This window comes from Cololabis saira, chromosome 20 (assembly GCF_033807715.1).
Source record: "Cololabis saira isolate AMF1-May2022 chromosome 20, fColSai1.1, whole genome shotgun sequence".
Lineage (NCBI taxonomy): Eukaryota > Metazoa > Chordata > Actinopteri > Beloniformes > Belonidae > Cololabis > Cololabis saira.
The window spans coordinates 26,353,953-26,369,772 of record NC_084606.1 but is presented as its reverse complement, the minus strand read 5'-3'; the positions used below and the strand labels follow the sequence as shown (position 1 = coordinate 26,369,772).

Sequence of the window (15,820 nt, the reverse complement as noted above, 5' to 3'; positions counted from 1 at the left end):
TGGTCTAGGTGAGGCTGGTCTAGGTGGGTGAGGCTGGTCTAGGTGAGACTGGTCTAGGTGAGGCTGGTCTAGATGAGGCTGGTCTAGGTGAGGCTGGTCTAGGTGAGGCTGGTCTAGGTGATGCTGGTCTAGGAGAGGCTGGTCTAGGTGATGCTGGTCTAGGTGGGGCTGGTCTAGGTGAGGCTGGTCTAGGTGGGTGAGACTGGTCTAGGTGAGGCTGGTCTAGGTGAGGCTGGTCTAGGTGAGGCTGGTCTAGGTGAGGCTGGTCTAGGTGAGGCTGGTCTAGGTGAGGCTGGTCTAGGTGAGGCTGGTCTAGGTGAGGCTGGTCTAGGTGAGGCTGGTCTAGGTGGGGCTGGTCTAGGTGATGCTGGTCTAGGTGAGGCTGGTCTAGGTGAGGCTGGTCTAGGTGGGTGAGGCTGGTCTAGGTGAGACTGGTCTAGGTGAGGCTGGTCTAGGTGAGGCTGGTCTAGGTGAGGCTGGTCTAGGTGAGGCTGGTCTAGATGAGGCTGGTCTAGGTGAGGCTGGTCTAGGTGAGGCTGGTCTAGGTGATGCTGGTCTAGGTGAGGCTGGTCTAGGTGAGGCTGGTCTAGGTGATGCTGGTCTAGGTGGGGCTGGTCTAGGTGAGGCTGGTCTAGGTGAGGCTGGTCTAGGTGAGGCTGGTCTAGGTGAGGCTGGTCTAGGTGGGTGAGGCTGGTCTAGGTGAGGCTGGTCTAGGTGAGACTGGTCTAGGTGAGGCTGGTCTAGGTGAGACTGATCTAGGTGGGGCTGGTCTAGGTGAGGCAGGTCTAGGTGAGACTGGTCTAGGTGAGGCTGGTCTAGGTGGGGCTGGTCTAGATGAGGCTGGTCTAGGTGAGGCTGGTCTAGGTGAGGCTGGTCTAGGTGGGGCTGGTCTAGGTGAGGCTGGTCTAGGTGAGGCTGGTCTAGGTGAGACTGGTCTAGGTGAGGCTGGTCTAGGTGAGGCTGGTCTAGGTGAGGCTGGTCTAGGTGGGGCTGGTCTAGGTGGGGCTGGTCTAGGTGAGGCTGGTCTAGGTGAGGCTGGTCTAGGTGATGCTGGTCTAGGTGAGGCTGGTCTAGGTGAGGCTGGTCTAGGTGGGGCTGGTCTAGGCGAGGCTGGTCTAGGTGAGGCTGGTCTAGGCGAGGCTGGTCTAGGTGAGGCTGGTCTAGGTGAGGCTGGTCTAGGTGAGGCTGGTCTAGGTGAGGCTGGTCTAGGTGAGGCTGGTCTAGGTGATGCTGGTCTAGGTGGGGCTGGTCTAGGTGAGTGAGACTGGTCTAGATGAGGCTGGTCTAGGTGGGTGAGACTGGTCTAGATGAGGCTGGTCTAGGTGAGGCTGGTCTAGGTGGGTGAGGCTGGTCTAGGTGGGGCTGGTCTAGGTGAGGCTGGTCTAGGCGAGGCTGGTCTAGGTGAGGCTGGTCTAGGTGGGGCTGGTCTAGGTGAGGCTGGTCTAGGTGGGTGAGGCTGGTCTAGGCGAGGCTGGTCTAGGTGAGGCTGGTCTAGGCGAGGCTGGTCTAGCGATGCTGGTCTAGGCGAGGCTGGTCTAGGTGAGGCTGGTCTAGGTGGGGCTGGTCTAGGCGAGGCTGGTCTAGGCGAGGCTGGTCTAGGTGAGGCTGGTCTAGGTGAGGCTGGTCTAGGTGAGGCTGGTCTAGGTGAGACATTATTACAAGTATAATGAATGACTGTATTATGATTTAACTTTCAAAAACTAATTATATCGTGAATTTCACTCAAAAATTTGAAGCGAATCCTGTTTCAGCGGCAGGCTGCTTTTGAATTATGCAAATGTCCCATGTGTTAAAGTGATCCTGTTTTTAAAGTACTTGTTCTGAAGGTATCAGAATTTCGTGAAAATAACAGACGACATAACTCAGTACCATTGCAAGGTGTTATGACCCTTGTCTAGGGGAAACTAGACATAATATGAAGTGCACCTCTCCACGCTTCCAGTCCCAAGGAAAGACGTCTTGTTCAAGGGGAATCAAAGCAACAGAAAACAGTTTTCTTCCAAACTGAACATTACTTCAACCTAAAGAAACAAACATAACAGGTAAAAAACAACTCTTACTAGGAGTATACAATTTGGTCAATAATTATGTCTAATAACAAAACAGACTGGTACAGTGTCATGAGTGGGAGGACTCAGTAGGGATCCATTGTGTTTCGAAGTAAGAGCCTGGTTCCTGCATCTGGGTCCTACTCATCCCTACCCTGACAAACATATTATCTTGAGCCAGATAAATATTTTTTTATTTTTTATTTTTTTTATTTATCCTTTATTTATACAGATAAAACACTTGAGTCCGAAGACTCATTTTCAAGTGTGACCTGTTCACATCCACACAGTTGCATAAAACATAAAAATGAGACATGACAAGATATGACAGGACATAACACTTGAAACTGATGCAGAGTGGAAATGACAATACACTATAACCGTTAAATAGCTGGAAAATAGAGATATCAGGCTAGTACACTAGCCCCAGACAAAAATAAAACTTATAGAACACAGACTAGCTTATGTGCTTTAAATGCTTAGCTGCGGCAGAGGTCATCTAGTGCAAGTACAAGATAAAGATGCACTCTCCATGTCTCTAAGCAAAAGCTTAAAACTAGCAAGGGGAATCAGGTTCGTCAACTTCAGACTCTGTTGCAAGGAGTTCCAAGCGGACGGGGCTGCAAAAGAGAACGCCCTTTTGCCTTTCTCTGTGCGGACCAAGGGGATGGAGTAAGTAATGATATCCTGCGTACGGAGAGCGTATCTGGATTGCTTGCGTGAAAAGTAGACAGAGAGGTAGGGTGGGAGCAGACCAAGAATGGATTTGTAAATGAGAGTCTACCAGTGGAGGGTTCGGCGGATGGAAAGAGATGGCCAGTTAACCAGACAGTAAAGCACACAATGGTGTGTAAGTGGTTTACAACCGGTTATGAAGCGCAGCGCTCCATGGTACGCAGCATCCAGAAGTTGGAGACAGCTTGCAGATGCATTCATGTACAGGACATCACCATAGTCCAAAAGAGGCAAGAAGGTGGCAGTAACCAGCCGTTTCCTAGCAAGAGCTGTTTCTGAAGAAAAAGCTCAGTTTCAACTTCAGTTTCTTCAAGAGCATATTGATGTGAAGTTGGAAGGTGAGAGTGTCGTCAAGAACAACGCCAAGATATTTGTAGTTTGACACAATCTCAATAGGTGTACCCTGACGAGACACAATGCCAGAAAGTGCCGCTGACGCCTGCTTGCTGTTGGAGAAGAGCATGACCTTGGTCTTCCCTGCATTCACCACCAGTCTAAGCTGAGACAACTGGGACTGAAGGGTGTCAAAAGCAGTCTGTAGAGACTCCAAGGCACGGGAGATGGAAGAAGCAAAGCAGTACATAATTGTGTCATCCGCGTAAAGATGAACAGCAGCATAAATATGTAAAAGCCACCAAGATAATTCCCCAATGCGTCAGCTGGACTACTGTTAAAAGTGAACAGTGAAAAGGATAGCTCTCGTTTAATGTCTATTTTTGCATATTTTATTGAACATTTGAATTTTTTTGCATTCAGTAACAAAATAGAAGAAAAGGGCAGATAAGAGGCTGTGGCAAACCAAAAATAAGGCAAGCTAAGGCAAGGCAAGAAATATTAAGGGTAATACCATATCATGGGGTCTGTCACTCTTCGTTACCTACATTTAACTTACCTGCATCCCCCCCTCCCCCACTATAGATACACTTCAGGTGGAGCTTTGTTTGGTTTATTACACACACACACACACACACACACACACACACACACACACACACACACACACACACACACACACACACACACACACACACACACACACACATATAGTCACTTAGTCACATGCATTTACACACACACACACACACACACACACACACACACACACACACACACACACACACACGCATGATCATATACATACACATACACACACATAGATATACACACTGGCTTGTTCACCTGCATGCTGGCTCTCTAGTTTTTGGGTTTAGGTAGCGGTAGCGATAGCTTAGCTGCGATCAGATCTCAAGATTTAGGTCGATTGCTGTTATTGTTTTCGTTGGCTCCGTGCCGGTTTCGTGCTTTGTTTGTGGTTTTTTGTTGCAGATTTCCAGTGCTTGACGTGTGTCTCCGTGTGTTCCTGCTTCCTGGATTGGCAGTGGAGGTCGTCACCCCCCCCCAAAAAAAAAAAAAAAAAAAAAACACTGGGTTTGTATGTGTATATTTATGTATGTGTACGCATATGTGTGCGTATATATATGTATATATATTAAATATAGTAATAATGCACACATATACACTTTTGGTTTCTACCGTCATGGTATCAATCAATAATATGTGTGCAGACAAGGTAAAAAAAAAAAAAAAAAAAAAAAAAATAACTTACCTGCATGACTTACTCATAAAGTAATCTTATGGCGCTTTTACATTAGTACCTACTCAGCACGACTCGCCACGCCACCGTTTTGCACTTTTACACTAGGGGTCGAGGCGGGTGGAGGCGTGCCGAGTAGATACTTTTCTGTATCTATTCTGCCGAGGTTCTAAGGGCTGAGTCGGCTGTATCTGACGTCACCACAATACACGCCACCCAGGGGCGGAGCAGGGGTCCCAGCCTAGGGGGGGCGAAGCATTCTAGATGGGCCCTTGTGGTCTAAACATCTCTGTTAAAACATAATCGCTAAAAGAATGCCACAGATCAGCGTCTCTGACACACAACCACAGCACGCAGGCGACACGGTCAGAACCATTCACATTAGGTTTCAGCACCAGGGATTTACCAGTCATTATGTCAAACCTAATTATAAGCCTAATCCAGACGTAGATATAACTATCAAACTGGAGATAAAAATCAAATGACATCCAGTGACGTCTATGGAAGCTCATTTCCGCCAGTAAAAGAAAAAAATTAGATGAAATCTTAGTCTTAAAAATAAAAATATCCCCACGGTAAGTCATAATTATGACATAAAAAGTCATCATTTCGACCTTCTATCTCATAATTTCGATTTTATCGTGGGGATATATTTATTTTTAAGGCTAAGTTTTCATCTTAGCCATAGATGTCGGATTCGCCAAGTACAATTCAGCACTTCAAGCAGCACGTATATCATCTCCTCCAGGTTCTACATCTTTAGTGTTGTTCTCCGTTTAGATCACACAATCAAATACGTCACAGCAGCTTCGCTCCAACCTCCTACTTCTCATCTGGGTGTCTAAAAACAAACAAGGACAAGGCGAGTGGAGGCGAGACGAGGCTTGACGAGTCGAGACGAGTCGAGTCGCGCTGAGTAGGTACTAGTATAAAAGCGCCATTATTCACATCTTTCTGCACCCGCATTATTTATCAGATGGATGAATTATGGTTTTACCAGAAAAGTCACTCCACTGCCACCGGGAGAGATCACTGTTGCAGTTTTCCTCTCCTCTGGGATGGCTGGAGTGCTACCTGCACATACCTGCTACACACACATTCAGCAGCTGTGTTGATAAGATAAGCTTTATTTGTCACAATGATGGTTATATATATAGTACAATTTACAGTGAAATGCATTTTGTAACTGCAGCCAATAGTAAAACAAAGCACACAAATTAACACTCCTTCTCATCTGAAAAACATTCTCAATATAAGTGCTTCATCACCGACAATGTCATTTAAAAATGGGCACACCATTGTGAAGGGCGACACGTGTTTGGAGCTACTTATATGACTTGACTTGATGACAACCCTTTTTTCTTCTTTATCAGTCGTTTCTCCAATCCCTTCAACACATGGATAGTCTCTTAAAGACCTTTCTGACAACAGCATCTTCAGAACAGTAACAATGCCCACATGGATAATTGTAAAATTGATTATGATAACCGTCGCAATATTAAAATAATAATAGTACTTGACTGAATGTCAAAATTAATCAGTGGCTGATCCAAAACAGACAAAATAAAACGGGAATCATGAAATCATGGAATTCATGGAATCATATCCTAGTTTTTTTTGTTCCTTAGGGTGAGGTGATCGGACACCGCGCCACGTAAAACAAGAGTCAAGAGGGGAGGAGGCCCGTGTTGTGCATGAACGCGTTCAAATGAACGCGTTCATTGAACACGTTCATTTCTGTGAGAACGTTGAACTGAACGCAACATATTTACACATAAAGAACTTGAACGTGAACTTGTTAATTCTGCAGATCATGAACTGGAATTTGAACTGTTCAGATTATGTGAGTTGCAGCTTCACTGTTTAGGTCCAATTATTACGGAATAATCCTTATTTCACCTAGCGGGCGGCGCGCACATTTAAAATACTCGACGAGCCCGTTGCAGTCTTTAAGAATGTAGGCTGATTTATGGTTCCGCGTTACACCAACGCGGAACCTACGGCGTAGGCACGCGGCGTGCGGACCGTATGGTTCGCGTAGCCGCATACCTTACGCCGTAGTCTTCGACGTCAAAACGCGGAACCATAAATCAGCCTTGACGCTAGAAGAGAGACGTTGCAGTCGCAGCGTCAGCAACCGTCAGATGATGGTCCGTTTATCATTATCTGCAGGAATTTTACACATCGTCTCCCAAAGAGTCGGAAACTAACCTTTCTGTGCAAATTATGTCCACCTGCGCTGAGAAAACAAGTCTGAACGTCTGCCTCGTCAACTTCACATTTGAAACGTCATGTGGAGTTAAAGCATCCGCCCAGTGGGAGAAAATATCTTAGTCCTTAACAATCAAAAAAGTTCCCAGAAAGACCAAGAGGTCTGATCTCCCAGTAACAGGTAGACAAATTGATAATGTACTACAATGTTGGAGATTTACAGCCTCTGAATAAAGTTGAAACGTCACTAGGACAATACATGATTGTATTCAGCAAGGGTCTCCAACCCTGTCCTGCATGTTTTACATGTTTCCTTGCATCATCACACGTGATTCTAATTAATGGTCGTCATCAGCTTGTCATCCAGGTCTGCACAAGTCTGTTAATGACAGTCATTTATATCAGGGTTCTGAGGGGAAATATCTAAAACATGCAGGACAGGGTCCTGAGGACCAGGGTTGAAGACCACTGGTATACAGTGAACACTTTTAGGATGGGGGGGGGGGGTGCGTTTCATTCGTACTTCTCACCTAAAAATATTGAAATGAACTGAATTTGAACTAGTTCAAAATGAAAATGGTGAACTATGAAGTGAACTGTTCATTTTTAAACTATGTGAACTGAACTTTGAACTAGTTCATGAGAAGTATGAACTTGCACAACACTGGAGGAGGCACACAGACCGCACCATCGCCATGGTCTTCACTCTTATCCACACCTTCATCTTTAGATATGGCATCTCAAGAGCATCACATCAGTTGCCAAGTAGTCTCAATTTATCAAAATTAAGATGTTCCTTCAAGGCTCAAAAACACCTTTTTAAAACTATGAAAGTAGTCGAATTGTGCTCAAACCAAAGCGACATTTGGAGAAAAACTGTTTTTAAGAGCTTTTTTGGGGATGCAGGAGTTTGCTGAAGGTCCGCATACATTATTGGGCCTTTTGTCTCGTTGCATTCACAAAGCAGAAAAGTACACTGAAGTAGAAAGCAGGTAATTCTTCTTAAACTAAAATGTCTTAAAACATATATAGGTCAAAGTTTCTTCAAGCTAAATAGATCAATTTAATATAATGTAATAGGTTAGTCATTTTCGGTGTTGTAATGAAATGGAAATCTACTTAGGTGATCATCCTGGTTCTCTTCAAACTTATCCACCACTGTGACCCAATGGTTTAGTGACATTTATGAAATTATGTGTAAAGCCATCACCTAAAGCCAGCATTATTTTTATTTTATTTTATTTATTTATTTGCACAATGACAACAGTACATTTTTTTATCATACAAGGACAAATAATTTGTGCAGGAGAGGAAAAGAAGCCCGAAGGGCTTATAAAAAATCCTCCCCCTCAATACAAAATCACCAAAACAAATCAATCAAAAGAAAAAGAATAGAAAGGAAAAGAATAGGTAAAAGAAACAAAGAAAAATACAATAAACACCCAAACAAAAATATCCATGAAATGGCAATTTCATTTTGGTACGAATAGCCTGTTAATTTTGTCTATATAAAAGATACCCCATTAAGTTGGTCCTAAACATTTTTAAGGATGACACTAACTTAAGAGATCTATCTAAACAGTTCCAGAGTTGAGCATCTTTATTTCATTTCTTTTTCAGCTCTTCAGAATACATTTCTTTTGTTATTTTCATGTGATTACTATTTGGGTAAAATGGCCAGCACTATTTAGAACTTCCAGAACTCACATCTTCTCATCTAATCACAACTCCACTCTTCACGATTCATAATCTACAACGTCTTCCAGGTGCAAACTGTTTAAAGCTTTCATCTCAACCATCGAGCAGTTCATGTGGCCTTCGGTAGCCAAAAAGTTTAAAGTCCCTCTCATAAAGTTTGTACAGCCTCCTCCTGTCCTCCAGAGGAACCGTTCTGAACCAGTTCATGACAGAGTTGGGAGACGTCATGTTTACATAGGCGGGAGGGAACTTAATGTCCTTGTGCAGCTTCAAGATCTCTAGAAGCTGCTGAGCATCTTCCTGAAGAGTCTCCTGGTGGCCAACAAAATCATACCTGGAAAGATAAACAAACCAAGCTTTTTTATCTACATTATAGTTTTCCTTAAATCAGTTGTAGAACTGTTTCTTGTTTAATGACGGTGGAACCAGGCAAACCAGAAAACATGTTCCTACTGTATGAGGCAGGGGTGACACAGGCGATGCATCTGCCTCCAGTGGGGCTCAAAGGGCACCTTCTTCTCGGTCTTTGGGTCCAGTAGGTACTGAATGAAGTTGTGAAATGAGGGGCGCAGACCTGATGCTAACGCCTCCTGGGCTGTCTTTGGTGGATTAGTTTCGTTACCATAGAGACGCAGAATGTCCCTGCCAAAAAGCTCATAGAAATATTGATCTTTTTTTTCGAACTTGTCCCGGTAGGCAGAGATGAGACGGACAAATGGGTCACGGACAAACAGGAACTTGGTGTAATGCTTAAGCTTCACCTGCAGGAAAGATGACGACACATCAGATCGTCTATTGATTACAGGTGTGTACAGATGTGGCTGTATGAACTGACCTTAATCTCTGTTTTTGAAAAGCTGCTGAGAAGGGGGAACATGTTCGGAGTGTGGACTGAGACATTTTGGAGGGATGTGAGGTCAGGATATGGCTCACTCTGGTTAAGAACATACATCACACTCTTCCAGTGGGTACACGCCACCTGTAGAGGAGACACCAAACAGAGTCTACCGCCGTGCTGGTGCTTTGTGATGACGTAAAGTAGCTGACTGGAAAATTACGGGCCATTTCTTACAAATCTGTAGTGGTAAACTTTAACACAGACCATGGAGGAACCAGGCTCTCTTACACTAAAACAGAGTTAAATCCTAATGAATATTACTGCAAACTTTTATCTGTGTATTTAATCCGTGCTTCTGAGGGATGTCACAATAAAAAACCTGAGTTTTGCTTGTGAAGTCATTTTTTTAACAATTCATTCATGAAATGTAAGGACAGGAAGTTTGGGCCTTAACTCTGTATAGAACCAAATGGACACATGCTCTGGCATTCCTGGAAATGTTTGTAGTTTTGAAGTTGTTTTTTTGAAACTACTTAATGCTCCATCCCTGCGTATATGTTGTGTAAATGAGCACATCAAAGTTGTGTTTAATCATTGCCAGACTTTTGTTATGACCCCTGGATGTGTTTTTTTCCCAGCTCCTCGCCTTCTCTCCTCCTCTCCTGTATGCGCATGCGTGTGAGAGGGAATGGAAAATTACAATCAAAATTCACCTGTGGTGTTCAAAAGCTCTGGGGCCTCATCTATAAAGCTTGCTTGCGCACAAAAAGGGCTTGAAAGATGCGGAATCCACCTTCTACGCAAAGGCTGGGATCTAAAAAGAAAAAACTAACCGAAAAATCTGCTTATCTTTACGGCAACCCTGACCCTCCCGTAAGAATTTACTTAAGACACGGGGAACTGGCGACGCAGGCTGTGAGGTGGTGAAATGAAGCCAGATTCATGTCATACTCTTAATAATGTCATCACATATCACAAAATATATCAGACTTATAATAAGATAGCGCTGATCGTGTTCCTCTGTGTTTGAAACACAGCGTCAGTCAGGACTCTGCTGCTGCTGCAGCCGCGGTGACATGCCGGGAACCTCCTTCACCCACCGCTTTAGGACAGAACAAATGAGGGGCTTCGTAGAGCGTTTAGGGGCTCCACGGAGCCCCTTATTTCTTCCCTAAAGGGACACAGATTTTTTTATATATATAATGAGTTTTACGCGCGCGTGAAACCTTTAGGTGCGGCCGGGTGTAAGCCTAAATTAGAATCCCGCGTTAAAACGACGCAGAGCCTACGCCGTAGGGTACGCGGTGACGCGCACCTACGCCATAGGCTCTGCGTTGGTGACGCGGAACCATAAATCAGCCCTGAGCAGCTCTGAGGGGAGGCCGGAGAGGAGGAGGGGGAGCGGGGGGTGAAGCGGGGCTGCGGGGCTGTTCTCGCATCGTCTTCAGGGTGTGTCGATGAGTTGCAATTAATGGCTGATCCTACCGTTAGTTTTTAAATTGTAAAAAGTGGGGGGGACAAAAACATGATTTTGAAAAGACGAGGGACATGTCCCCACTGTTGCGCCGGGGCACTCACCGCGTTCCGCGCAGCAACGGCGTGCTGCCACTCACTCGCTTTATTTTATAGCCTACTATTTATTTTTCTACTTTTACTGTGACCACAAAATACTGTAGTTTTACTGTCCTCAACCTCATCCTCAACATCTCGATCTCAGATCTCAGTGAAATTCAGTACGGTGGCTGGATACTTCTCATTTATCCTGAAGCCAAACAGGCTGCAGGAAGCCGCTGCGCATGCTCAGCAGGCTAATTCATATGCAAAAACATACCATTTTTGGTATGAAGTGGGCGTGTAGAGGGCGGGATATGAGGCGGATTCAGCTGCGCAACCTTTCAGCTGGACTGAAATTTATGAAGCGAACATTGCGCGCAAGATTGCGTGCACATGGTTTTATTGATCCGGATTTTTTTTTGCGCCCGGCATTTTCGGCTTTTGGATGTACGTGCACTTTTAGTATGAATCCTACGCAGTCCATTTTAAATGAGGCCCCAAGTATTTTATTTTACGCCATATGTGCCAGCTCTATAATAGTACAAACAAAGATTCCTTTCCAACGATGTTTAAGAAAACCAGGTTTTTAAACCTTACAGAAACCAGAAAAACAAATATAAATGATCAGTCTTTGACAAAACAACACAACTAGAGGTGACATATCAGTACGCTGTATGTACATTTCACTTAGCAATCATAGAGAGAAGGATAGCGGATGCATTACCTTGGGAATGTAACAGTAGATGATGCCATGTTTGTCATCCACAATGAAATGCTTCAGTTCTCTGTGATTCATGTTTTCTAAATTTCGATTCATTGGAGTAAAAGCCTGTTTGTCACCATGACAGAGGTCTTTTAGCAGCTGCTTTCTTAGTTCCTGTCGCTGATGGATCTTCTCTGCTGTAATGATCGTAAAAAGGCATTAAAAAAAGGGTCTAAAATTACTAATATGTATATATATATTAAGGCTGGGACTTTAGCGCGTTAATTTTGATTAATTAATTACAGAAAAAATAGCCCGCTAAAAAAATAGCGCATTTTAATCACATTTGTTTTTTCCCCTCGGAACGTTTCTCACGGGGCGACTTTCACACGGATGGCTCACCAACCAACCAGACCCCTTGAGAGAGAGGCTGCGTCCGAAATTGCATACTTCCACTATAATGATATTTACTTATATTTACTCAAAAGTGTGCCGATCTTAAGTATACTTTTTTAGTATATACTTTAGTATGGCATTTCGGACGCACCGAGAGAGTTATGACACTTACGCCGACTCCCATTGTAAGCTCCGCGGCGAGATCAAAGCGTTTTACACAGGGGCGTCAATTGGGTATGGCAAGGTATGGCAGCCGCCACACCTTTGCTTCAAGGGTTAAATGTAAATGTTTTTTTTTTTAAATACATTTATGGAATAACTACAAATGCAAATAAGAACAACATGATCGATTTCACTAGTTATTATACACTGCAAAAACTCAAAATCTTAACAAGAATATTTGTCTTATTTCTAGTTAAAATGTCTAATTTTTAGTCTCTCTTTTTTTTTTTTTTTTAAATCTCATTACATTTAAGACAAGACTCAGAAACAACCATTTTCACCTGTTTCAAGTAGATTTTCACTTAAAATAAGTAGAAAAATCTGCCAATGGAACAAGATTTTTTTGCTTGTAATGAGAAGATAAATCTTGTCCCACTGGCAGATTTTTCTACTTATTTCAGGTGAAAATTTACTTGAAACAGGTGAAAATGGTCAAATAAATTATTTTTCTGGTAATGACTCTTGTTTTAAGTGTAATGAGATTTTTTGACTAAAAATTAGACATTTTAACTAGAAATAAGTGAAATATTCCTGGTAAGATTTTGAGTTTTTGCAGTGAGCGAGACTGCATTTGAAAAAGTTCAAATTTTCTTGACCACACAGATAAGCTCCATAGCAGACTTCTGTGATAAGTATTTGCTGGACGTGTTGATTGATACTCTAGTTAAGTTCTGTGACTCGTAACCTTGCCATACCTTAGCTTAGACTGAATTGACGCCACTGGTTTTACAACTCTCTCTCAAGAGTTCCGCAACCAACGTGCATTGAGTGTTACAGCGAAGTGCGGCCGTCGTCATAACACAAGCTAAGTTGTTACCACACACGTTAAAGATGAATGAAGTCGCAGACGAAAAAGGTCTCGTTGGTCCCATGGATGGGAAATTTTGTTTAAAAAAACTGATGGATGGAAGCGTGCTCTGTTTTCTAATGTGTTTCCATGTTTTGGAATGTACTTGAAACAGTTGAAAGTATTTTGTTATATTTAAGTGTTGTTTACAGAAGGTCCTTGACTATAGGCTACCTGTCTCATTCCATGTGCATACTGCATATATTTAATTTACTGCACTTTATAGCAAATTGCACTGATTTGTTCTTGGTGAAGCACCACCTTGATAAAAATAAACTGTTTCATAAATTGAACATACAGGACTGTCTCAGAAAATTTGAATATTGTGATTTTCTGTAATGCAATTACGAAAACAAAAATGTCATACATTCTGGATTCATTACAAATCAACTGAAATATTGCAAGCCTTTTATTATTTTAATATTGCTGATCATGGCTTACAGTTTAAGAAAACTCAAATATCCTATCAAAAAATTAGAATATTCTGGGAATCTTAATCTTAAACTATTAAAATAATAAATGGCTTGCAATATTTTAGTTGATTTGTAATGAATCCAGAATGTATGACATTTTAGTTTTTTTAATTGCATTACAGAAAATAAAGACCTTTATCACAATATTCTAATTTTCTGAGACAGTCCTGTATGTTTTCACTAGGTCTAAAGGTCTAAAATTGATATGCGATCAAATTGCGATTAATTAATTACAAAGCCTGTAATAAGTTGGTTTTTCTGAACAGGAAATTAAATATTTGGGAAAAAGTGAATGTAATCTAATTAATTCCACAAGCAGAGGAGGGGATATTTCAAACACGACGTAAACTGAGGATATCTGTTCTCAACAAAGAGCAGAATACTCTGAAAGTACAAAATAACAGCGGAGATTAAAACAAGAAAACAAACATACCTCTTTTTTCTTGAGACGTGTAGTTTCTGTAATATAACATTACAAAAATCATAGATCCCAAAAATGCAATAAACTGGAATTTCTTGAATGCTCCCATGGCACCTGCAGTTTTGTGTCTGAGTTCCCCGGAGCTAATGAACCAGAGACCTAGAAAATACAAATAAGGGTATAATTACTTGTAAGGGTGAAGGGTGAAGTCTTTTGTCCTCTTCAGATCCCACAGACGTCACTCCAAAATCCACCATTTAACACAGAGAGAGTTTTTTTTTTTTTTTAAATAAATGATTATAATATTAGGCACTCCAAATTGTTTCGATCCTCCTGTACAACATTTTTTCATAAAACCTAAACATTACACATATTCTATCATCCCACCTTCTTACTGTGCTGTGAAGGCACCATAAAATTGTACTAATCCCCACAGTCGAAAGTGTCATTACCTGTGATGAAATGACGGAAGTTAAAGTAGATGACATAAAAAATTATAACATGCTGTTAAAATTATTAACTTTGCAAAATGGTAGATGAGGTTTTTTAATTCAGCCACAACCCCTTGAAAGACAGGTGAGATGCTTTTCATCTCAAGATCACGATTTCTTTATCTGTTTTACAGAGATAACTTATAAGATAAGATAAGATATTCCTTTATTACTCCCTCAATGGGGAAACTCAAGTGTTAGCAGCAGTACACTTAACATACATACACACACACACACACACACACACACACACACACACACACACACACACACACACACACACACACACACACACACACACACACACACACACACACACACACACACACACACACACACACACACGCATGCGGGGAAGGGGGTAAAAAGGTAAAAAAAAAAGTAAAGATATGGCAAGCTAAATTAGGATAAGTTCATTTTAACCTGATAACATTATATACATCAACTTATTTGTACAGTTTTTTTTAATTTTCTTTCTTTCTTGAGATTAGTATGCTGTTGTAATATGATTGTATCAATCGATAGAGTGGTTGATTGCAGGATTTACTCTTATTTTCATTATTCAAAATCCCTCCCACATTCAGGTAAGGAGGATCTACACTAATACAAAGCATGCACTTTTAGTTCCGTCTGCTGTACGGAGTTCCAGTGGAACAGTGGTCTGCTTTGTAGTGCAGACGGTGGCTTCTGTGATGTGAATTATGTCACCAAATTTTTCTATTATAGCATCCAGATATATTTTTCCACTGATTTAAAGCGGCACTACGTAACTTTTCCACCATAATATCATATTTCCAGAGTCATTGTGATGGTACATCAACTTCCAACAGGTTTAATGACACCTCTTTCATGGTCTGAGGGGGTCTGTATCACCTTCACTGGCACTATGTAACTTTGAGCAGGATGGTAGGAACCCTGCCACACTAAAAAACTACAAATTTTTACGGCTTTGACTGCTTTACGGCATACGTCACTTCCCCCTCCTTCCCGATTCGCAGTCGAGACGAAAATGGGGGGGGCGTGGAGCGCAGAGCTCAGCAGAAGCTGGTAACCCGTTGCTGTGTTGTGGCTGCAGCAGCTCCACACAACAGACGTGGGGAAAAGATCGCTAATGGTTTAACTTTTCACCGCTTTCCTGCTTGGAGGCCGAACCACGGAGGCCAAGTATCTGATATAACAGAGTAAAATAGTGAAAGAGTCGTCGGCTCGCTTGGATCGCGGCTGTAACGACCAAACATAAACTTCCACACAGTAAACCACAAACACTCACACAGACCGGGTCGGATGAAAAGGGTTTTATTCCCCACTTCTCCAGCTAAACGCAGTTGCTGGCCAGCTCTCTGCGGTGCAATTAACCCCAATCTTCAGATAAAACTAGTTTGTTGAGGAAAAAATATTAACTCTTATTTGTAGCTGCAGAGGAAAAAAATAATCTCATGAGGAAAACAAAAATATTGCTCACGCCTTGGAGCCTCTTCAGCATAATATAGCAGTAAAAAAAAAAGAAAAGAGAAGTAAGAGTGATACAAAACATGTACTGTATGTTGTACTATTATACAAATTTATTATAACACATGGCGAGTCAAACA

The 15,820-nt window shown here is 42.2% G+C and overlaps 1 protein-coding gene across 2 annotated transcripts in view; it reads right to left on the bottom strand.

Moving 5' to 3' along the window:
- Positions 1–7,939: 7,939 nt before the first annotated feature.
- The window catches only part of LOC133420290 (carbohydrate sulfotransferase 12-like), a 58,637-nt gene continuing 50,756 nt past the window's right edge, over positions 7,940–15,820 (bottom strand). The window contains exons 1-6 of one of the 2 annotated variants that reach the window (XM_061709950.1): positions 13,929–14,007; positions 13,753–13,778; positions 11,403–11,578; positions 9,122–9,265; positions 8,740–9,047; positions 7,940–8,620 (exon numbers count right to left, since the gene is read on the bottom strand). In XM_061709950.1, the coding sequence (XP_061565934.1) occupies positions 8,380–8,620; positions 8,740–9,047; positions 9,122–9,265; positions 11,403–11,495 (786 nt within the window). In that variant the 5' untranslated portion in view covers positions 11,496–11,578; positions 13,753–13,778; positions 13,929–14,007 and the 3' untranslated portion in view covers positions 7,940–8,379. Of the gene's footprint in view, positions 8,621–8,739; positions 9,048–9,121; positions 9,266–11,402; positions 11,579–13,752; positions 13,900–13,928; positions 14,008–15,820 lie in introns of those variants that run through there. The other variant, XM_061709948.1, reaches the window with a different exon arrangement.